The sequence below is a fragment of the Pleurodeles waltl genome, chromosome 4_2 (genome assembly GCF_031143425.1).
Source record: "Pleurodeles waltl isolate 20211129_DDA chromosome 4_2, aPleWal1.hap1.20221129, whole genome shotgun sequence".
NCBI classification, from domain to species: domain Eukaryota; kingdom Metazoa; phylum Chordata; class Amphibia; order Caudata; family Salamandridae; genus Pleurodeles; species Pleurodeles waltl.
Genome location: NC_090443.1, coordinates 368,206,950 through 368,231,688, shown reverse-complemented (window position 1 = coordinate 368,231,688; position 24,739 = coordinate 368,206,950). Strand labels below are relative to the sequence as shown.

Sequence of the window (24,739 nt, the reverse complement as noted above, 5' to 3'; positions counted from 1 at the left end):
TGGAAAGTAAATTTAGAAGCCAGGCCACTGTGGCAGTAAACTGCGCACACAGGCCTAGCGATCGCAGGCCTGAGATGGGTTGAAAGGCTACTTCTGTGGGTGACGTAAGCTGCGCTGGAGACCCACTAGTAGCAGTTAATTTATAGGCACTTGGTACAAAGGATTCCACTGTACAAGAGACATACATGTAAATTAAATGTGGCAATCAGGTGTAAGCCAATCATAGCAAGCTTAGAAAGGAGAGCACATGCACTTTAGCACTGATTAGCAGTGGCAAAGTGCCCAGAGTCCTAGAGCCAACACAAAGAGGTCATAAAGCAGGAGGAAGGCAAAAAGCTTGGGGATGACCCCGCAAAAAGGAGGAGGTCCAACACTCCATTATCCTTTTTTTCTATATTCCTGAGTAATCTGTAGCTTAAGCTTTCTTCTGCTTGGTTATGATGTCCCTCTACCCTAACTGTTATAGCCTGGGGACTGGTACAGTAAGACTAGGACAATAGATTAGGTAGTCTACTGTGAAGACTGCAGAGGTGGCAGACCCAAGCAAGCTCTTCTATGCTTATTTGTTGAGAAGGCTTTCTATTTCCTGCTCATGCCCAAATGACGAGAGTGGCCATGGTTAGGGTGACCCCCCCAATGCTCTGTTTTATGTATTATTATTAAGTATCCTAGCAGCTTCAATGAAAGTGCAACATGACAGGAAAGTAGTACGAGGACGGTCCCATTGCATTTGCCAACCAAAACCATATATCCTTCATTGACCAATTTATTCTACTGCTTCATTGCGCTTCAAATGACTCACAGTAATCAGCATATCTCTGTCATTCCAATGCTGTTGGCTTGACTACTGGCTTTTCTAACATTGTCAACCAGCAAATTGCCCAAAGTGATATTTAAGATGGGAGAGGAGATACTGCGAACTGACCTATAGTCATGTGTCACAATTGTATTTTGTTTTAAAAAAATTAAAAAGGTGGGATGTATCTGGCATCTAAAATGTGTAATATTTTTTCTAGCTGCACAAACCACCAATGCCGGGGCCAGCACCAGTGCAGCAGTTAACGTAGCAGCTGGAGTCTCTGCAGAGACAGGGAAGGGCAATGGTAAGTCACATTGCTTGGTTATTGACAAATAATAGTATTACTACTGTATTTGTAAAGTGAGGTAGATCCCACCCATCATCAGCGATGACCTCTCTGCCCGTGGTACTTTGCGAGTCGTGACCCATGGGCCATGAGCCCACCCATCTGCAGTATAGTTCAGTCCAGCACTGCAGTGTTGGCTGTGCAATGTGTGTCTGCTACTGTAGCATTTACAAAGCTTTCAATGGATTGCAAACCGAAACGGAAACAAGGTGTCTTTCCCTTACCTCCCAGTGTCCACTCTGTCACCTCCTAGTACTGCACTCCTTTATACGTTTTTAAGTCCTGTCACAACCTACCAAAAACATTGAAAAAACATGTTGGCATGCACCATGTTACAGGACAATTGGTTGATATGGCTTTCATAATTGATGTACGCCTGTACAAATTGGACTATCATCAACTTTCACTTTCAACTACAGTGGCTGACTAAGCCTAAGCTACATCAAAAGTGAACTCCCCACTATTTTACAGCAAAACCTCTACTGTACCTACCCAGCCTTTTCCCTGTACCTTACCCTGTTTGCAGATGACAAAGCTGATTTTAAGAGTTTGGCGGAGGAGATGTCTCCTTCACAAACGTTCCAGATATCCCATTTGCCGTATTATGAATCGTAATATGGTGGACGGGATATCTATCACGTTTGTGACGGAGTAACCCCTCTGAAAATATCCAGTTTAAATCAGTGTCTAAGTCAAGTGTCCTTCCCTTACTGCCAAGCAAATGTATTTGATTTAAATAGTTTGTGTTTGAGGGCGAGGATTAAGTGTCTGGGATTTCGTGGTTTGTGGTTGCGATACTTTGTGACGAACGTGCCCAATAAAATCTATATATCCCGTTCCTTTCCCTGTAATGCAGTGCATTGTTTTTCCCATTATCTACTTACGGCAGACAGGATATCTATTATCCGCATGTTATACATGACGTGTGTGACATATTAATCATCTGCCTCTCTGGAGTCTGGGTAGACTTGAAAGGCATTTGAAGAAGAGCAGGGCCATTAGAATCAAAGATAATTTTTTGTCCATTACAGCTGCCACAGCTGCAGACTGCAGAGAATAGGACATTTGTACCTGATGTGCTAGCAAGCATGCTTCCAGTCATTTAGCACAACAAGAAGAGAATACCTGTACTCCAAAGAGGATGATGCCTTACTCATTAACCAGAGTTATTTAATTTTGTTTTGGAAACACTTTACAAGGGAAAAAAACCATCACTTTTTTATTTTATGCTGCCTCCTTTCAGCCAGTCATTGTTTTTATGTGAGGCATGTGATGTTAAAAAAAAATCATGTCCCTGTGACAGACTTTCCTAATTACATCAAATGGTCAAATGGCCCTAGGGGACCTGCAAGGTACTTAGACTGGACCATTATATAATTTTTAAAAAACATGTGTTTGCACAGAGCATTATTTACAATTTGTTTTTCTTTTTTTTCTTTCTAGATATAGCTACTCCTGCTGGTCCACCGCCAACACCAACCCAGAAGGAGATCGTGGCCCAGCTCCGGTGGCAGAGGCTGGGGGCCACCAGTACACACTACCAGCAGCTGGTGAATGAGGAAGGCCAGGGGCATGCCCCTGGGCATAGTTTCACCAGCCAACAGCCAGCACCCCTAGGCCACAATAGCCCTGCCGGCAGCTTTGAACTGCCCGTTCCCGTGCCTCCCCATTTTTAGACAGGTTAAACCATTGCTGCCTGCTGCGCATGCTGGCACACTGGACCATGAGATGGCATGCCTCTTGGCCATGATTCTGGGGTTCCCTCATGTAGAATGCCCTCTGCTATCCCCTTGGTGGGAGGGAGCTGTTGTGGGTGGAGAGGGTGGGAATTTGGGGAGGGAATTTTTTCTTCTTTATGGACATGGACATTTTTATTTATTTTGGACATTGGCAGGTAAATATGTGGGAGGAGGTGGGCCTGCTGTGGGAGGAGAGGGTGAGTTTTATATTTTATCATTTATAAGTTAGTAAAGGGGAAATCTTTATAATCCACTTTGAGTCTGAAGTTCTTTTTGTGTTTTACTTTAACATTGCACAGATACCTTTTTGCACAGCCTGTCTTTTTAATCTATTTCTCAAAGTGTATGTCAGTTAGGGGGTATGCTGCCATTCCCTAGAGTCCCCACAGAAACATAGATAAATAATTATTTATCTCATCGACATCAAAAGTTAGGTATGTATAAAGTAAAGTAGTTCTTGCTACCCCATATTTCTCTTATCTGAATAGATGAAGTGATAGCTTGCGGCTGCTTCCTCTATTAATCTTCCAAAACCTTACTGAATGGTTTCCCAAGGTGCCTTCTTTATGGTAGTGTGCTAACAGGGAAGGCATCACAGCGAGGTCCCAATGTCACCTAGGTGATCTCCAACTGTAGGATTAATCAAAAGGATCACAGACAACCAAATTGAATGAAAAACCAAGAGTTATAAGGTTATACATTACAGCTTTAGTAGGACTGAGGACAGACTACTACCACCATGATACATCAAACAAACAAAAATTAACAGTAGTAAATTATTCTAAGCAATGTTGAGCATGGAATTTGAAAATCAAAGTTATGAAATCCTCAAATCGGGAACATTTTTCTCAAAGTCTGTACTCTGTAGTTGGCAAGGTTACTCATTTTAGTTATGCATAACAAAGGCGTGAATGACGATGAAGACATTGAGGAATGATGTTCTTATGAATGTCTGGATTAGAGGGACTGGTGTGGGCCATTGCTCAGGTAATAGAAGATCCCACAGTGAGTTGGTGTAGCATTTAACCACAGTCGCTCTACCATGTGTGTGATCTATTTGGTGTAAAATTAAGGCACACCTCCAAAACAATCACACAGCTCTAGGGAAGATGGCTAGGAGTTTGATGAGTACATGGGAAAGGGGATGTGAGGAAACGTGTAACAACGACAAATAGAACACACGAACAATATTCATAAGGGCAATGAAGAGCACATCATCATTAATCTGTTGTGGAAAGAAAAAAAAGGAATCAGTATGACACAGTTCAGTTAAATGCATTGCGAACACTCCTTCTGCCTGAGAGAGCCATGTTATTAGATCTTTATATGTTCTGTCTTATAGGTTTGAAAAAATCCAATTTTGGAGGACTAAATTGAACCCACCCAGTTCTAAAAAATATGATTGTTAAAAGAAAAATGATACTGTAGAATATTGCCAAATTGGGTGGTGCATCTGCATTCTCCTTGGCAATGTCCGTCACTCTTGAGTGCCTGACTGAACTGGTCTAGTAGGTAAGCAGGAGTGTTGAGCTCAGCTTTCCCCTCTTGTTCGTGCAGGAGAGGAGAAAGAGGAGAAGGCCTGCCGACTGTAAAACAAACTGTATGGTAGGTTCAAGGAGAAGTACTGAAGGAATCAAAGGTTCATGAGGAGAGTACCAAGAAGACTCAGAGGCAGAGTAAAAACAAGAGGAGTTTCACATTTGTCAGCAGTGCAGCACACACACTCAGCAGCATCTTCCAAATCAATGCACCTCTCTCCATTTCATAGCTGGGTAGTACTAGGCCTCACAGTCCTCATCATCATGGTTTCCCTTCAAAGCTGATAACTGCCTTCTTCTAGCTGTTGAGGTAGTCCCACCAGGAACCCTTCCATCCTTCTCCTGACTCTGAGTAACTCTGTCCAGTCCCAACCCAAGCGTGATAGACCTGTAGTACACTGCGGCAGAAGAACAAGTAGAGAAACAGAATTTCAGTATTTTGTATAGATTTATGTTTGTTAACTAAAGTTGCTGGGCTGGTCTCTAAAGAACCAGAAAAAAGGAGTATACCCTATAGGTAAATGTTTGCTGAGGAAGTTTGTAAAGGCCAATCACCTTCAGGAAAAATGATCGCCCATCAGGCACCAAACATTTCAATTTGTCACAATTAAGGTTCTACTAATTGAACACCCTTTCTCAATGACTGTGATAATGCTTCCAATCCTTGTTAATTTAACTTACAAGGGGTCTCGTTTTAGGCCTATGAATCTTTTGACCACGTTTGGGGACTTCCCAGAACGAGATATCCGCCTAGCATTTCAATCAATAGATCAATAACCTAATCAATACTCACAATAACTAGTCAATCAAACTAATCAATAACATTTAATAAGAATTAAACACACCATGACCTTTCAGCCATGAATAACCACACATATCTAGTAAGAGTTAGGATATTTATTCCCTATTAGTTACAATCTAATATCATATTTATTAGTCGCAATATCAGTAAGCACACCAATACTACTATAATTTGACAACTCGAATAAGACTTTATCAAAGCATAAGTCATGAACAGTAGAACAAAGCACAACGTCAACATGAATCAACTTTAGCAGAGTATCATTAGTACATTACTCAACAAAGCAAGGATTCAGTCATTTGTCTATTTGCACCCAATATTAGTGAACTCCTTAACTAACCTCTAATTAGCATCAGCATGTTGGGCTTCATGCAAAACAATTTAGCAACATGAACTTGGAAAACATATAACTATGGCCTCTATCAAAGAGCAGTTGGTACCTAGAAAGAAAAGGCAAACAGACAATTACAATTTATCATCATATAGTTACCCACCTGAATGAGTCAACATGCAGGATCAGTCTATTTGCCATCAGCCAGGATAGAACAGGTAAGTCTCAGCAGGGCATAACAAGAAAACTCTTCCCTAATAAGGAGGAGAAGTGCATAACAGGCAAAAGATAGGATGAGTATGGTTTAAAGTAAAAGACAGCTAAAGACAAAGGTGGTCATTACAACCCTGGCGGACGGTGTTAAAGCAGTGGTAAAACCACCAACAGGCCGGCGGTAAAAAAATTGCAATTATGACCGTGGCGGGAACCGCCAACAAAGACAGCCACTTTAACACTCCGACCGCCACGGCGGTACAGACAAACAGCGCGGAGGACAATATACTGCCCACAGTATCACAACCTACCAATCCGCCACCTTTTCCTGGGCGGATTCACCGCGGATAAAAACACGGCGGTAACAGCCATTTCAAAGGGAAAACGCTCACCTCTACACACCCCACGAGGAAGAGGGTCAGTATGGAGCTGGAACTCCATATTCTGCCAGCGATAGTCTTCCTGCTCCTATACGAGGATCATCAACGCCGGCGGCAAAGAGCATGGTGAGTACCTCACCTACGACATAGGGGAGGAGGGAGCCAAAAACACAGGGACACACACAACCAACATCCCAACCCCCACCCCGACCCTCACCCACTACAACACACACACCAATGCATATCCATACATTACAGAAACACCCCCCAACCCCCCCGGAAGAATGAAAACACAAAAGGAAATGAGTTGAACCATTGTAGTATATCAAAATACAGTAAGCAAATATATACATATATACACTATCAACAAAATATACACCACGATTAGTATTGCAGGTAATGCACCATTCATTGTCCGTAGACCACTGGGCCCAAAATGCATGGGCGAGGCCCACACAAGATACCTGATCAAAACGGAAAGAACACTGCTCGGGCATCAGAAAGGAATACAACAGGCCCCTCAGGGGGAAGGGAAGGGGGGGCACCTCAGCCGGATGAGTGCACCACGCCAGATCCACGAGGGGGCTCCATGCCCATTGATGTATCCTGGGGAGTGCAAAGCCACAGTCTCTCAAGTCTCTACAGTGGGTGGTTTGCCCACTGCTTTATCCTGGGGAGTGTAAAGCCACAGTCTCTCAAGTCTCTACAGTGGGTGGTTTGCCCACTGTTCAATCCTGGGGAGTGCAAAGCCACAGTCTCTCAAGTGGATAACAGTCTCCACTGGTTCTGGAGGGGGACTGGTGCCCAGAGTGCAGCACACACCCGTGACGGTCCCAGTTGCGTCACTGCCCCTGCCGCAAATGGGCTAGCGGTGCATTCCATGGCGGTCTTTGCCCTGTTCAGCGGTCCCTGACCTGTTCAGCGGTGCTTGCCAAGGCGGTCCTTCATTGCCCAGCAGGGCTGTGGCTGGCGGTCCTTCATGGGTCAGCTGGGCTGTGGTTGCGGGGCCCTCCTGGCCAGCTGGGCTTTGGCTGGCGGTGGCCTCCTGGCCAGTGAGGATGGGGCTGGCCTCCTGGGCAGTGACTCTGGCGGTGGCCTCCTGGGCAGTGACAATGGGGCTGGCCTCCTGGGCAGTGACTCTGGCGGTGGCCTTCTGGCCAGTGACGATGGGGCTGGCCTCCTGGCCAGTGACTCTGGCGGTGGCCTCCTGGGCAGCGGGGATGATGGCAGTCCTCTCCGCCGTGCTGCTCCTCCCAGACTTTGGAGATTTCTTCTGCCCCTTCCACACCTTGAGAGGAGTCACAGCTGAGATGACACTCCCCCCGGGACCCTTGTGAGCGGCTTTGCTGGCTGGAGTCTTCCCCCTCTCCCGCCGGGCACTGTCCAACTTCTGGTGCTTCACGGGGGGGACTGGCTGTGCTGTGGCTCCGTGCCACACTGGCTGGCCTGGTGGCCGGTGCACTCCACATACCTGTAACAACAGGCACCACTGGTTCCGGAGATGTTTTGGCTGAGGTGCTAGTACGGGACCTATGAGTTGGACGGGGGTGGTGGGAAATAGGTTAAGGGGGGCCAGGAAAAGTTTTTGGGAGACACTGGGATGGGTAGATGGAGGGGGTTTGGGAGTGGAGGAAGAGGTGGTGGTTGTAGGAGGTGTACGTTTTGTGGATTTGGGTGCAGGTGCATGGGCTGGAGGCTGTCGTGAGGTGGATGGCTGTTGGGTGGGTGTGTGCCTGCGTTTGTGTATCTTGGAAGGGGGCATCACAGACACACTGGGAGAGGACACAGGGGATGTGTAAATGGGAGTGGGGGCGGTGAGTGCACGTGAGAGGGGTGTGCTGGTGGGTGTGCTGGTGCGGGACGTAGTGGCTGTAGTGGTAGTGCATGCAGGTGTGAGTGTAGATGAGACTGGGAGGGAGGAGGGAGACGACGACGAGGGGGACACAGTGGAGGCAGTGGATGTTGGTGTGTCTGTATGTGTGTGATGCTTGTGTGAGTGCCTGTGGAATGTGTGGTGCTTATGTTTGCCTGAGCTTCCCTTGTGTGTTGACATGTGTGCATGCTGGTCTGTAGGTGTGCTTGGGATAGGCTGAGGTACAGGGGATTGGGTCGGGGTGGAGGAAGTTGGAGGGGGGAGGCTAGACACAGGGACAATGGCTGCCATCAGTGCTGAGGCCAGAGTTTGCAGGGTTCGATGAAGGGCAGCCTGACCAGAATGAATGCCCTGCAGGAATGCATTTGTGTGTTTCAATTCCCTTTCTACACCCTGGATGGCATTCAAAATGGTAGACTGCCCAACAGTGAGTGACCTGAGGAGGTCAATGGCCTCCTCACTGAGGGCAGCAGAGGTGACAGGGGCAGGGGCTGAGGTGCCTGGGGCGAAGGTGATGCCCACCCTCCAGGGTGAGCGGGCACGGGGCAAAGGCTGAGGGGCTGCTGGGAGGGCGGTGCTGGTAGGGGGGGTGGCGGCTGTACCTGTATAAGTGGGGGGCACAGATTTTGCTGCCACCACAAGGGAGCTCCCATCGGAGGACGAGTCTGTGTCGCTCGTTGCAGATCCTGTGACCGCCGTGGTGCTCCCCTCGCCCTCCGTCCCACTGGTGTATTCTGAGTCCGTGGTGTGGGCCTCCATGTCCATGTGGGATGCAGCTCCCTCGTGCTCCGGTGCCACTGTACCTCCGCCTGATGATGCTGATGCACACAAGAACAGGGAGACCACAAAAAGGGGGGGACGACAGATGAAAGACAGGTTGAGTGCATGGTTTACCGCTACCGTTGGTGGACAATACAGACACAGCAGCACCCTGCACTAAGTCGCGCTGTTGGGCTCTACAGATGCAATTCCTGGGATATGGCCTACATGGCTATGGACGACATCTGCACACATACATGACACAGGGGCATGAATACCTGTACTTGGCACTCTATAGAGGTGTGCTGGGGGGCCACATGGCCTGCATTACGGAGGGGCCTAGCCTACGGAACTCGCCCTGGCCTAGGGAAACCCACAGCCCTCCTCCCCAACCCAGACACCTTCACTGCGCGCATAGTCCGCTGAATGATAGTGTACTCACCCCCTTGTGTCTGCTGTGATGCCCTCAAGCGCCCATCCAACTCAGGGTAGGCCACCGCCAGGATCCAGAACATCAGGGGGGTCATGGTTCTACGGGCACCCCTCCCACGTTGGGAGGCCATCCCCAGCTGAGCCTCAGCCATCTTCTTGCTCCAGCGGCGAATGTCCTCCCATCTTCTCCGGCAGTGGGTGCTCCGTCTGTGGTGGACCCCCAGGGTCCGGACGTCCTTGGCGATGGCACGCCAAATATCCTTCTTCTGGTGGGCGCTGACCTACATGACATGTACAGGGGAAGAAGAGAAGTCATTAACAACTGCACCGTCTAAGTGATTGGCCCCCATCCCTACCCTTGCCATGTGGCACATGCATTCACAGTCCTTCATGCACGCAGAACTGTGCCCCCTTCATTCTTACAACCAGCCCTCTCCACACAGGCATAGCCCATACAACATTCTCCCAGTGTACTTACCTGTTGGTCTGGAGGACCGTAGAGTAGCGTGTACTGGGGGAGGACCCCATCCACGAGCTTCTCCAACTCCTCTGCAGTGAAGGCAGGGGCCCTTTCCCCAGACGCACGAGACATTGTCTCTTCCAGACCGAGGTCACAGCAGCACTTGCAGTGTAGGTCCTCTCCTGTCGAAGATCAGGTATCGAGTAATTGAACAGATAGAAAATGGCGGTCACATCCACGGCGGTGCGTACCATCACCGCGGCGTACATCGTCATTGGCTCCTTGGACCCATAGGGTCCAATGTTAACCAATGCAGCATTGTGCTGCGGTCTTCGACAGCCTACCGCGACGGTGTACAATGCCAGGGCAATTACCTCACATCCCATTGTCCCAGTTTAGAGGTCAGACAGCTGCCATTTCAGGGGCCCACATGCCCTAATTACCAACTGTGTCATACAGACCTAGGCCTTGTCTCACAACACAAATACAGGCCACATTTTGTGTATGAATGGTGTTCTGTGTAGACTGTGGGTACATACCTCTGAGTTGTTTGACTCTGTGGTCGCTGTTGTCATTTCTAGGCACCGTCTGCTGGGACATTTGAGGAGATGGCGGAATCCTCCGGTATACAGACCGCTGGTGGACCCGTCGACAATACAGGAAAGACATTTGATCACCACCTACAGGTTTGACCGTGCCACAATCCAGGGACTATGTGCCCAGTTGGAGCCTGACCTGATGTCAGCAATCCGCCATCCCACAAGGATCCCCCCTCAAGTGCAGGTGCTATCAGTGCTCCATTTCCTAGCAAGTGGGTCATTTCAAACAACAGTGGCCATGGCATCAGGGCTGTCCCAGCCTATGTTTTCCAACGTGTTGTCCAGAGTGTTGTCTGCCCTGCTGAAACACATGCGGAGCTACATCGTTTTCCCTCAGGTGGAGGGTTTGCCTACAGTTAAAGGTGACTTCTATGCCCTTGGACATATCCCTAACATCATAGGTGCCATTGATGGGACCCATGTAGCTCTGGTCCCCCCCCCACAGGAGTGAACAGGTGTACAGGAACCGGAAGAGTTATAATTCGATGAATGTACAGATGGCATGTTTGGCAAACCAGTACATCTCCCAGGTAAATGCTATGTTCCCTGGCTCTGTGCATGACGCCTGCATCCTGCGGAGTAGCAGCATCCCTTATGTGATGGGTCAACTCCAGAGGCACCGGGTGTGGTTATTAGGTGACTCTGGTTACCCCAACCTGTCATGGCTACTGAACCCAGTGAGGAATCCCGGGACCAGGGCAGAGGAACGCTACAATGAGGCACATGGGCGTACTAGGAGGGTGATCGGACGCACCTTCGGCCTCCTGAAGGCCAGGTTCAGGTGCCTGCATATGACAGGTGGATCCCTATTCTACTCACCAAAGAAGGTGTGCCAGATCATCGTGGCCTGCTGTATGCTTCACAACTTTGCGACAACAGGTGCCTTTTCTGCAGGAGGATGGTCCAGATGATGGTGTTGTGGCAGCTGTGGAGCCTGTGGACAGTGATGAGGAGGAAGCAGAGGAAGAAGACATTGACAACAGGGACTCTGATAGCCAGCAATATTTCCAGTGACACACAGGTGTGAACACATTCCTGCCTACTACGAGTACTTTCACACTTCTACCTCTATCCTGTCTGTCGATTTCAACCAGTATATGGTAACTGAGTTGTACATTTCCCTTACGGTTTCACAGGTGTGGTTTCCAACGTGTGTCATCTGCTTAGATTCCTCATGGACTTGAGATGTGTGACATAGGTATGTTGACATTACATTTGAAAACGCATTTTGTCACTGTCATTGCTAATACACATTTTCAAAATCACAGACTGACTCCAGATTGTTTTGTGCTTCAAGGGTGTTTATTGATGTGCTAAATATTGGAGGGGGGTTGTTAAATGGGCTGGGGTGTTGGTGGAGGAATGTCCATGGCAGAGTCCAGTCTATTAGTCTCACATGTGCATTGCCCATATGGGCATAGGAAGTGGAGCTGGGGCAGTTTAAATTTGGACAGGGTTACAAAGTGGGACAGTGGGATGACAATCAGGGTGGTTTCATTTCTTGGCGGTGGTCTTGGCATCATGCTCTGTCTTGTTCCTGGATCTCAGGGACCGCTCGCGGGGTGGTTCTCCATCTGCAGGGGGTGGGGTGCTGGTGTGGTGGTCCTGTGGCAGTGCCTCCTGTCCACTAGCGCCGGCAGAGGTGGTGGGCAGTTCATCATCCAGGCTAGTGTCAGGGGCCCCTCGGAGTGCCACAGTGTCCCTCCTGGTGTTCAGTATTTCCTTCAGCACCCCTACGATGGTGCCCAGGGCGGAGCTGATGGTTCTGAGTTCCTCCCTGAACCCCAAATACTGTTCCTCCTGCATGCGCTGGGTCTCCTGAAACTTGGACAGGACCGTTGCCATTGTCTCCTGGGAATGGTGGTATGCTCCCATGATGGAGGTGAGGGCCTCGTGGAGAGTGGGTTCCCTAGGCCTGTCCGCCCCCTGTCGCACAGCAGCCCTCCCAGTTCCCCTGTGTTCCTGGGCCTCTGTCCCCTGGACCGTGTGCCCACTACCACTGCACCCAGGTCACTGTTGTTGTTGGGGTGGTGGGTTATCCTGGGTTCCCTGTACTGGTGGACACACTGCTGATTGACGTGTCCTGGGGACGGAGGTATGGGCCCGCTGGGTGGGTGCTGTGCTGGTGTTACTAGTGGTTGGAAGCTCTGTGGTGGCCTATGACTGGGTGTGGGGAACCGACTGTACCGAGGCCCACAATGGTCCGGGCTGGTCATCTGGATCCAGTTGGACAGAGCTGCTGTCACCACTGTGGGCCTCTTCTGTGGGTGGGTTGGAGATGTCTGGACCCTCCTGTCTGGTGACGTTGGGTAGTGGTCCTGCAGGGGTGTAAAAGCATGATTATTGCATCTGTGTGTGTCATGGTGTGCAATGGGTGGGTGAGCGTGTACCCCAGTGCTAGCATTCCTGTGTGGGGGCTTGTGTGATGATGGTTGAGGGGGGTGTTTGGGTATGTGCAGTGGGCATGCTTTAGTGATGGGTGTCCATGCTTTGTTGTGTCATGCAGGGCTTGGTGTTGGGATGGGTGGTTTGTGTTATTAGTACATTAGTGAGGAGTTGGAGTGATAGGGGAGGGGGCGAGGGTGAGGGTCTGTGATAGCATGCAGGTGGGGTGGGGGATATGGTAGTTAAAGGTTTAACTTACCAGAGTCCATTCCTCCATCTACTCCTGCGAGGCCCTCAGGATGCAGAATCTCCAAGACCTGCTCCTCCCATGTTGTTAGTTGTGGGGGAGGAGGTGGGGGTCCGCCGCCAGTCCGCTGTACCGCGATGTGGTGTCTTGACCACGGAACGCACCATCCCCAGTAGGTCGTTCCACCTCTTCCTGATGTCGTCCCGATTTCTTGGGTGCTGTCCCACTGCGTTGACCCTGTCGACTATGCTTCTCCATAGCTCCATCTTCCTTGCAATTGAGGTGTGCTGCACCTGTGCTCCAAATAGCTGTGGCTCTACCCGGACGATTTCCTCCACCATGACCCTGAGCTCCTCCTCCGAGAACCTGGGGTGTCTTTGCCGTGCCATGGGGTGGTGTAGGTGATGTGTGGGGTGGTGTATGTGGTGATAAGTGTGGTGATATGTAGTGGTGTGTGGTGTTTTGTGCGTGGAAGTAGTGTGGGTGATGGTCTGGTGTGCCTGTGGATGCTTGGTAGTGGTTTGTAGTGTCTCTATCTGGCCTTATCTCTGTAATTGTGGTCGTAGGGGTTTGTGGGTGATGTGGGTGGGTGTTTTATAGTGTACTGGGTGTGTGGGAGTGGTGTGTGTATGTGTATCAGGTGTGTGTATTTGGAATTGTCCAATGTGGCGGTGTTTTGTATGTGTGTGTGTATTTTGAGTGCAGCGGTGTGTACCGCCAATGGGATACCGCGGTTGAAAGACCGCCACGTGGATTCGTGGGTCGTGATAGTGTGGCCGTATTTCTGTTGGCGTGACGGTGGAGGATTTGTTTTTGCCAGTTTATCACTGACCTTTGGTGTGGCGGATTTGTGTGGGTGTCTGGATTTTGTCAGATTTCGAGATGTGGGTCGTAATAGCTGTGGCGGAATTCCGCAGCAGTGTCTTGGCGGTCTTCTGCACAGCGGTAAGCAGCTTTTACCGCCAATATTGTAATGACCCCCAATGTCTCTCAGAATGGCAAGGTAGGGCATCTTAAGCCAACTGGGTCCAAAGTAGCTGAAAAATATGCTACTGGTCGGTTTGCTGTGTTAGGACAGACAAGAAACATGCATCACATTCATGACAAAACAGGACAAAAGGCTTCATGTAATCAGGCATACCTAAAGCTGGAGCCCTACACATACACTCAAGCAGCTCAGTAAACGCCTTCATTTCTTTCTCTGTCAGTGTTAGTACATCTGGGCCATCCTGAACCGTCAGTTTCACCAATGGCTTGGAGATGACTGAGAAATTCAGGATCCACTGCGGACAGTAGCCCACCATTCCCAGAAACATCCTAACGTCTCTCCGTGTTGTTGGGGGATTCATCTGCAATAGGGCGGTCACGCTTTCCTTGGATATTTTCCTCGACCCTTTCTCAATTAGATGACCTAAGTATTTCACCTCTTTCTGACAATATTGCAGCTTCTTTGGGGACACCTTATGCCCGTTCTTTCCCAAGTGGTTTAGTAAGGCAATGGTATCGTATTTGGAATCATCTCTTGCTTTGGATGCAATCAACAAATCATCAATGTACTCCACTAGAGTCGATTGAAAAGGCAACTCCAATGACCCCAAATCTTTCTTCAATATCTGATTGAAGATGGACGGTGATTCCGAAAACCCTTGAGGAATTCTACACCAACTGTAGACCTTATCCAAGAATTTGAAACTGAAAAGAAATTGGCTGTCCTCATGAAGAGGCAAAGAAAAGAATGCTTGGGACAAATCAATGACTGAGAACCATTCTGCATCACATGGAACCTGGAACATGATCACAGCTGGATTTGGGACTACTGGGCAACATTTCACCACTATGTCATTAATCTTCCTCAAGTCTTGTACAATTCGAACTTTCCCACAAGGCTTTCTCAGTCCCATTATAGGTGAATTACATGGACTGCTCATCACTTCTTTCAGGCCCCCTTGTTTCACGAAGTCTGCAGTTATCTGTGTTACCTGTATGAGGACATCTTGCGCCATATGGTACTGCGGTACCTGAGGGAACACAGCATTTGGCTTCACACTGACCTTAACTGGTTCTACTCCTTTTATCAGACCCACTTCCTTTCCTGTCAAATCCCCCCCTTTCTCCTTTACTGTCCCCTGCAAATCCGTTGGCAGATCAGTCACTGTGAACATTGGGAAGAAGCTTATCAGGGGGTATTCCTCATCTGTGGTCTCCGTTTCAGGATCTGATATCTGACCGTCATCCCCTTCATCGTCACTGTTTGTCTGCACCTCAATCCCTTCATTGGAACAGGTGATAGAACACCTCGTCTTGCACAGTAAGTCTCTTCCCAGTAGGGACACAGGACTTGAGTCACAAACCACAAATCTGTGCAATCCCTGAAAAGTGCTGATCTCAACCTAAACCGGATCTGTAATCGGGTTAGTCAGGAGCTGATTTTCCACTCCTACTACCCTGATTGTACATCCTGAAAGAGGCAATTTCGGAACCTCTGCACTTCTGGCTGTAGAGCGCATAGCTCCTGTGTCAACCAAGAATGAAACCTTGTGACCCAACACTTTCCCTTGCACATAGGGCCCTCTCTGATCTACTTCTAAGGACGCTGCAAGCCTGCACTCCTCACCATCTGAGCTCTCATCCGACCATTCATCATTTATTCCATTCTCACCACGCAATGGGATCCGTTGTACTGCGTTATTTTGACTCATTCCTTGACTTGTGACCTGTTGAGAAAGCATCACCTGTTGCTGTCCCATTGGGGCTAAGGGCAACTGCATTTGCTGTCTAGGTACCACAGGAATCTGCTGTTGCACTTGCTGCATCTGCACTGGTTGTACACGTGGCATCTGCACTTGTTGCATGGGTTGAAGACCCTGCATCTGAACCATGTTACTTTGGAAGTTTGGATTTTGACCCCTCATTCTTGGTCCTTTAACATTTTGGAATGCATTAACATCATTGCTTTGTTGAACAACACCCTCCTGCACCATCATTGGGCACTCCCGCTTCCAATGTCCGACGCCCCCGCAAGCATGACAGGGTAACACCTTCTTCATCCCCTGCACATAAATTTGAACCACTACGTTATTCATATCTGGACCACGGTTCACATAGCCTCCTCAAACCTCTGCCTCTCACTTGCGTCTGAAACATCCCTTTCCTTGCGGCTGTTGCACCATCTGCTGTAAACCATTTCCCTGCATCCCTGCTTGTGCCGCCTTAATTTGCATTACCATCACCTTCTCCTTCAACTTTCTCTGCTTCAACTCAATTTTGGCACTACAGTATTTCACATACTGCAACACCTCATCAATCGGCTTCGCTTGCCAAAAGATCAAATGATTCTTAATCATCTGGCTAATCTCTGGCCTCAGTCCTTCAACAAACCTGAACACAAGGTGATTCATGTCCTTTGCCTCTATGACCACTGTAGTGGTTGAACGCTTTCAACAACCTCTCATAGTAGGCATACATCGATTCTTTGGCCTCCTGTGCCGTTCGATCAATCTTTTGCCAATCAATATTTTGCTGCGACACCTTCTGCTTCAAAAATTCAATCACCTTATAGTAGTACCTCATTACGTCAGGAGATGGTGCTCCTTTAGCTCTGTCCCTTGCTGGTTCCGCTGTTGGCCAATCAACACTTCTCTTGCATTCAAGCCACAAATCAGCTGGAACTATAATCTCAAAAAGAGTATTCTAATCTTCCCAAAGACACTTCGCAAGCTTCACAAACCTGTCATCTGCTGATACCACTCTATTAGCTTTTCCCTCAGCCTGGGAAAGTCATTTGAGAATGACAGAATGTCACCTCTAGACCATGGTACATGAACAAGAACCCCTCCAGCTGTCTCTCTCATGGGTAGCATTTTTATTGTACCTGTATCAGGCACTGATTTCGCCTGCTGCTGCTCCAAGCAGTCACTTTTCCTTTAATCTCTTTTCTTTGCCCATCTGCCCTCCCACTTCTCTAAGGCTCCCCAAACTTGTGCACTCTGCAGTATTTCTTTAAGGTGTGCCTTCATCCCAGTAGACCTCATGTGATCAAAATCCTTAGGCTCAAAATCTAAGCTGTAGCTTCTCTTAAGATGTTTAGTATTGTCTAAGTCCATGCCATATTTATCTGCCAGGTTTGCCAACTTCTAGTGCACCTTGCTCACTTCTTTAGTTATCTTTGTGCACAGATACCTCAATTCCGCTTCAGTGTATGACTCTAGCCTGTTCACTCCCATGCTCCCCTCTAATAGCTCAGCGGCTTTCATGCCCAACATCACAAAATTCAGGTATTCCTTTCTTTCCGACCGCTCTGCTGTCACAGTAGTAGTCTGTGGTGAATTTAACTTGTCTAACCATTCGTTCAGTTGTTGCGCAGTTGAACCTTGCAAGGAGATATTTCCAGCCTGCATCATTGGTGTCTGCGGAACATTCGCACTTGAGTTCTGCGGAGTCAGCAGTCCCAAACCTGATTGTCTCATGGTATCTGGAGGAACCCCTATCCGACTGAAGTCTAAAAGGATATATATCTCTCTATTGTTTGTTCCACTGGAGTTACCCCTTGAGAGCTCCCTACAAACTCTCCTCTTGTCATCTCTTAGGTCATTACTCCCTGATCGCATACACTAGGCTTGGCCTGTGCATACAACAGTACTGACGGACCAACTGTATTAGGTAAGGATATGGCGGCTGGCAACTGCCTGCTTCCCAAAACCTGTGGAGCATTAGCCCCCATATTCTGATTTATTATCGGTGCTGTAGCTAACTGCGGTCCCGTGACCGAGGTATAATTCGGAACCATCTGTTGCTGTGTCTGAGGCAGTAAGATTGGAGTTGGCTCAATCTGCACTAATTTTGGTCTCGTATATGCCGGATCAGACGGCACCATCAAGTTCGTAGTAGTCTCTAATATCAGGATAGAGCCTCTGAACTGCTGGTGGCTGTAACTGTGTCTGTAACTCTGGAGCAGTGGACACACTGACACTATTCTGTATCGGAACTGGCGTCACACCGGTATTAACCTGTGCCGTATTTGTTGTTCCCTGGTTCTGCGTTGAATTTATAGGACCTACACTAGTACTTAGTCTATTGTCATCTAGGGCATATGGTGTCGGTCGATCATGTAGCAACTGATTAAGGAACTCATCATCATCTGAGTCATCTGCCTCTGCCCAGGACTTCTTAGTCTCCTTTTCTTTGCTAGACCCCTTATCAGTTTTACAAGTGGCTTTCCCTCCTCAAGTTCCAGGCTCTTGAGTTATTGCCAGAAACATCCTAACTCCATCTATTATCTCCCTTCTCCAAATCCTGTGCTCGCTATCCCACCTAGCCTCCGCTAGCGTCTTTTCTGCTTTCCTCATTCTCCCCTCAAATTTCTGTTGCCATTGTCGTATGACCATCAGTTCCCAAATTGCTAATGCCTCAGTGTGCTGGCCCTGGAGGTGGCTTTTGCTCATTTAACACCTTCCGCAAATTTTCCAAAATCATTATATTGAACATTCCGTGCTCCGGAAACGCCAAACATCCGTCTTTCTCTGTCATTTTGGACCATTGCTTTAGCCAAAGACATGGCGCGACTCCCCCCTCCTCCATTACGGCATAAGCCGGTGTATCCTCTGGCAGTGTAGGCTCCCCCACACTCGAGGTAATGTACACATCTCCCCTCAAAGCGCTCTTTAAAGCCTTGAAAAACTTCATTTTTGCGTCTTTTATTTTGTATACAATCGAATCAGGAAGTGACTTTAATTCCCAGAACTCTCTTCGCCTACCTTCTCAACCAATTGCCTCTCACGGACGGCTAACAATCCGTGCGCAGCCCTTCTCACTAACTGACCTATCTCAGCGCGGCTCTAATGACGTCGCACTCACACACACTGCGGCTGACAAAGTCTTGCTGCTTGTCTTCTTCACTCTCGATTCACACTAAAACTAATGCAATATATCGCGAGCACTAACAAAAAACTTCAAATTTGCCGGTTTACTACAGGAAGGGTAACACAATTACTTCAGAACTTTACAGAGATTTTGCTTTTAGCCTCGGCCGCTACTCTCTCCTTCTCAGATCCCGCACTCGCAAGCAAAATTTGACCCGCAAATTCTACTCTCTACTTGTCAATGGTTCGTCCTAGTGCACTTTAGAACTTACCAAATCTCCATGGAAGTTTTCATTCACTCACTATGACTCAAACTTGACTCGTCAACCACGCCCGATTGACCTATTAAACAGCGCAAATTACAACATAAACCATCAATATACTCAGGAGTCTTAGACTACGCAGGGTCCGTTCATCACCAACAACCACGTGGACAATTTTTTAGCACAAAGCGCCACACTCACATGAAGTTCGCCGACTTCCCTACTCTCATACTGCGGAGTACGCACACTCCTACTAAAACATCACTTGGCCTACATTTCTCACAAACCTCACAATTCACCTGTGGTGTGCATAAGCTGTGCAAGCGCAAACCCTATTTCACTCACACTATCACTAGAACGCCGAGAACACACCCAAATCACTTCAGCAAGCTCCGAGATTCTGGGAAACTAATTTGAGACTTAGGGGCACATCATCTCTACAATTTGCATTATCTCAAAAACAATTTTCAAATAGTGGTCCTTCGTCCTAGGGCCCCAAAGGGCCGAAACCGTCCTCTGCTACCAGAACTGATAACACGTCCAATCCTTGTTAATTTAACTTATAAGGGGACTCGTTTTAGGCCAATTAATCTTTTGACCACGTTTGGGGACTTCCAAGAACGAGATATCCGCCTAGCATTTCAATCAATAGATCAATAACTAGTCAATCAAACTAATCAATAACATTTAATAAGAATGAAACACACCATGACCTTTCAGCCATGAATAACCACACATATCTAGTAAGAGTTAGGATATTTATTCCCTATTAGTTACAATCTAATATCATATTTATTAGTTGCAATATCAATAAGCACATCAATACTACTATAATTTGACAACTCGAATAAGACTTTATCAAAGCATAAGTCATGAACATTAGAACAAAGCACGATGTCAACATGAATCAACTTTAGCAGAGTATAATTAGTACATTATTCAACAAAGCAAGGATTCAGTCATTTGTCTATTTGCACCCGATATTAGTGAACTCCTTAACTAACCTCTAATTAGCATCAGCTCGTTGGGCTTCATGCAAAACAATTTACCAACATGAATTTGGAAAACATCTAACTATGGCCTCTATCAAAGAGCAGTTGGTACCTAGAAAGAAAAGGCAAACAGACAATTATAATTTATCATCAGATAGTTACCCATCAGAATGAGTCAACATGCAGGATTAGTCTTTGTCCTCAGGACATCAGTCTACTCGCCATCAGCCAGGATAGAACAGGTAAATCTCAGAAGGGCATAGCAAGAAAACTCTTCCCTCATAAGGAGGAGAAGTGCATAACAGGCAAAAGATAGGAGGAGGATGGTTTAAAGTAAAAGACAGCTAAAGACAAAGGTCAGAGACCGCCAGGGATGGAATGAGGCCAAAAGTCTCTCAGAATAGCAAGGTAGGGCAGAGTAATGGCTCGGTGGAATGTTCGGTAATGGCTCAGTAATGGCAGAGTAAGAATGGCTAAGAATGGCTGACTTCTCCTTGGGTCACGCCGTTATATTAAAGTTGTCGAACAAGTCTCTAATTTCCCATTGGGCAATATTTGGTGCATTGCTATCTCTGTCCAATAATCCGTCACACACCTTACTAGAATCTTCACCTAAGACAGTTCTCATGCAGTTTATTGGCTCCTGTGATTGACGTCTTCAGCGAGTAGATTGTCAGGTAAGAAAAGTTACACTTGTCGCTCCAGTCAGTAGTTCCATTGTCTTCCACTAGACCTTGCACCTGTTGCGAATTACACTGTTGCATTCGGCAAGAATGTTTCCTTGAGCAAGTCGGGTCTCATGAGAAAGAATGTACTACAGCTACACGCATGTCTCTAGGTTCTGGAAAAGTACAGCTTTGTGTCCTTCATTGGGAGGCCATCACCAGCTGAGCCTCTGCCATCGTCTTGCTCCAGCGGCAAATGTCCTCCCATCTTTTCCAGCAGTGGGTGCTCCGTCTGTGGTGGACCCCCAGGGTCCGGACGTCCTTGGCGATGGCACGCCAAATATCCTTCTTCTGGTGGGCGCTGACCTACATGACATGTACAGGGGAAGAAGAGAAGTCATTAACAACTGCACTGTCTAAGTGATTGGCCCCCATCCCTACCCTTGCCATGTGGCACATGCATTCACAGTCCTTCATGCACGCAGAACTGTGCCCCTTCCTTCTTACAACCAGCCCTCTCCACACAGGCATAGCCCATACAGCATTCTCCCAGTGTACTTACCTGTTGGTCTGGAGGACCGTAGAGTAGCGTGTACTGGGGGAGGACCCCCGTCCACAAGCTTCTCCAACTCCTCTGCAGTGAAGGTGGGGTGCTTTGTGTCCTTCAGGAAGGCAGCACATTGCACGTTAGAAAAACACAGTTAATATGTGACCAGGCAGCTAGGCCCAGACCCATGCTAAATAAAGGCCTAGTGATTAACTTAGCAAACCCTTAACACATAACTCTTAATTAAGATACGTAAATACAAAACCATACATGAGTACATTATTAATTCATTATTGCTCAGTTTAATTAATCATTGTATACATTGGTAGCCACTCCCAGAGGGCACATTTCAAATGTGTGCATTAGTACTACATTAACACATTTTATGCGGTTTCATTAGACGTTACATTGCAAGCTTCTCATATTAATATTGATTATAAAAGTCACACTCCAACAACTGTCATAACAAAAACATCATTCATTACTCACAATCATTCACTCATTGGTGCAATAGATGTAATTACCTCTTCCAATCCAAGCACAAGTAGGTACACAATTGCATCTTGGACACAGGCGACGCATTGAAATTTAGTATTGGTACTCTTGTAAATCAATGATTATCTGGGGGAGCCCAGCTAAGTAATGCAATAAAAGGACAGGCATGCAAGGTTGGCAGGCACTGTCTCCAATGTCATGAAGGAATTTTGAGGCTTCTTCACTGCACATTGGACCAGCTCCAATCCGGCCATACATGTATTGTGAATACAAAATGGTGGGGCAGCATAAATCAGACACAAACATAATGTTCCACTAGCTGGGGGTTTTCTTTGCAAAGAAAGGAGTTTAATGAGGAATACTGAAAAAGTTTTATGGTGGCACTGGCATACTCAGTCCGGGAACTAGAGTTTTGTTCTCAAGCTCAGGTGGTTCACCCAGAAGTTGATCAGCTAACATACTTGATTCTGACCAATCCTCCTCATCTGCTGTTTCAGGAACTGTGTAGTCGTGTGGTGTAAAATTTTGGCTCATTTTGATCATGGACAGTCTCGCCAAGTTTTGAGGTGAGAGACTTGTCCTTCTCACTATAACAACTGCGCCAGCAGCACAGAGCATATGCTCAGCAGACACACTGGCTACAGGACAGGCCTGAAACTTTATTGCCAGCCTGCTGAGCACTGGCCATTAGTGCACCCTCCCATGCCAATCTACCAATGGGTCATTGAGATACTCCTGGAACATCCTCTGAACGGTCATTGGTGCTGCAACTTGCTCAACCTCTTTTGCATTCACCTCTTTACTGGACTTAAGACCTGACAATTGAAACAAAGCCAATGCAGAGGCTGGGTCTGATTCTTCTGTTGCGGTTGTTACTGGTGCTCCTGTTGCTGGAGTTGCTTGCTGTGATGAGGCAAGACTGCCCTCTCTGGAAGTTGAAGGTGGCCCCCCACAACTGTGGAGTGGGACTCTAAGTTCCAGCAGTTCTTCTTCCTGGTGTCCAGCTTGCTCAACAATCCAGCTCTTGTATTTTGAAACATCCCATTCAGAAAAAGGAATGAAAGTGGCTCAATTGTTTTGTACCGTTGATCAAGTAGTGTGGCACAGAAGTACTCTTTAGACAAGATGATGTCATTTTGTAGCCTTGCATTACAAGAAAAGCAAATGATTAAGCTGGCGACCAAGGCATGCACTTCTGGGTTTTCATTCACACCTGTGACTGCAGACCTTTCAGACACCTTCTTTAGGTGGTCCTGTAGCAGATGCAACAATGGGTTAGCTTGGCCCATCGTACTGTCCTCCTTGCTAACTTCCTGTGTGAAAACCTCAAAAGGGAGTAGCATCTGTGTCAGGCCTTTGACTAGGCCCCATGTGTCCGCCTCCATGGTCACAGTTTTCACAACTGCATCCCTTCTCTTTGAATGACGTACTCATTGATCTGTCTGTACCGCTCAAACAGACGTTGCAACATGTAACAGGCAGAGTTCCAATGTGTTCGCACCTCCTGTATCACGGCTTTAACTGGTACTCTTAGTATGTTGAGTCATCCTGAACTGCTTCTGGGCTTTAAAAGAATGGTTGAAATGAGTGCAGATTCTTCTGCAGGAGGTCGTTATGTTGCTGACTATGTCTTCTTTTTTTAGAAACTCTTGCACAACCAGGTTGATGCAATGCGTCAAACACAGGACAATTAAATAACCACTGTCTGACTATGTTACTGCCATAGACTGTGGCATCAAATCCAATTTGGAGACCACTGGGTCACAGCCATTCAGACACCTTGCTGTTAAATTAGTCCAAGATGTTTGCAGCTGCATGTGATTTCTCCATGACAAACATGGCTACTGTTGCATGCTGCGAAACACTCTTAAAACTTTTTTTTAGGGACAAGACCTGTAGAAAGCTGTTGTGTTACCCATGCAAAAGAGATCCAGTGTGCAGTTATGCACATGTAATCAGTTGCATGACAACTGGTCCATATGTCTGTCATCAGGTGGATAGTGTGTACAACACTTTGCTGCAAAGCTTGTTCAACCAATTGCAGCACATTGTGATGCAGTGCTGGAACAACAGCCTTTGCAAAATAGGGCCGACTTCCATTTTGGGCAGATGGCTGTCACAAATTATAAGAATCCCACTCCTTCTTCAAAAAAAAAGGGAGGACCAGCGCTAACATTTTTGCCAGCTTTCCATTGTACAAATGTGACACTGGGTGGTTGCAGTCCAAAGTCCCCTCCTGCCTAAACATGCCCATAATAGTAGCCTGTATTTTCTTCTTTCCTGGGGCCACTGATACAGGTGACAATCAAGACGTGGGTGGTGGTAGGCTCAATGTGCATTGTGGGGCAGTCACTGCATGCCGTGGTGTCACCATCTGACTCTGAGTCTTCTCGTGCAATTATGAGGTCACTGAGCCAGGTGATTCTGACACACTGCTGGGGACTGGACTGCTTTGCATGAGGATGTCACCCTCTTCTTTCTCATCACGACCTCCCACGTGATTGGACTTGTAGCTGATATTTGCAGTTTCCCTCACTTTTACTACCACAAGATTCAGCAATTTTTTGAGGTGCTCCTCACACCTGATTGTGTGATGTTTTTTTCATATGGGTCGTTTGGCCTCCAGTACCATAACGTGGATCAGACTTACCTCAATGAACACTCATATAGCAAATGGAGTACATTGCAATGTTCTCCTCCTGCTTGCTAAGCATAAAAAAAGTCCCAAACTGGGGAGGAGTATAATGCCTGAGGAAGAACTGGAGGTAGGTGGGTACATCATTGATTGTCTCTCTGTAGTGCATACTTCTACTGAAGTAGGGGTTGGTTCAGGTCTCGGCTGGGGTTTACAAATATGGGAGTAGGAGGTAATACTTGTGCCACATCCCTTAGAGCAGGTTGAATAGAAGGAGTAATGTTGGACTCCTCTGTGCCAGTTTCCACAATGACTGGCTTGTTGTCATTCTCATCATCTCCTTCCATAAATCTAAGGTTTTCAGGAACTTTTTTTTCCCTG

General features: G+C 47.4%; 1 protein-coding gene across 1 annotated transcript in view; it reads right to left on the bottom strand.

Annotated features, from left to right (window-relative positions):
- LOC138293868 (cytochrome P450 2D14-like) overlaps positions 1 to 24,739 on the bottom strand; it is a 298,270-nt gene that overhangs the window by 159,196 nt on the left and 114,335 nt on the right. Inside the window, exons 5-7 of the mRNA XM_069233169.1 lie at positions 20,885 to 21,047; positions 14,069 to 14,464; positions 4,674 to 4,820 (exon numbers count right to left, since the gene is read on the bottom strand). Coding sequence (XP_069089270.1) covers positions 4,674 to 4,820; positions 14,069 to 14,464; positions 20,885 to 21,047 — 706 coding nt within the window. The remainder of the gene's footprint in view (positions 1 to 4,673; positions 4,821 to 14,068; positions 14,465 to 20,884; positions 21,048 to 24,739) is intronic.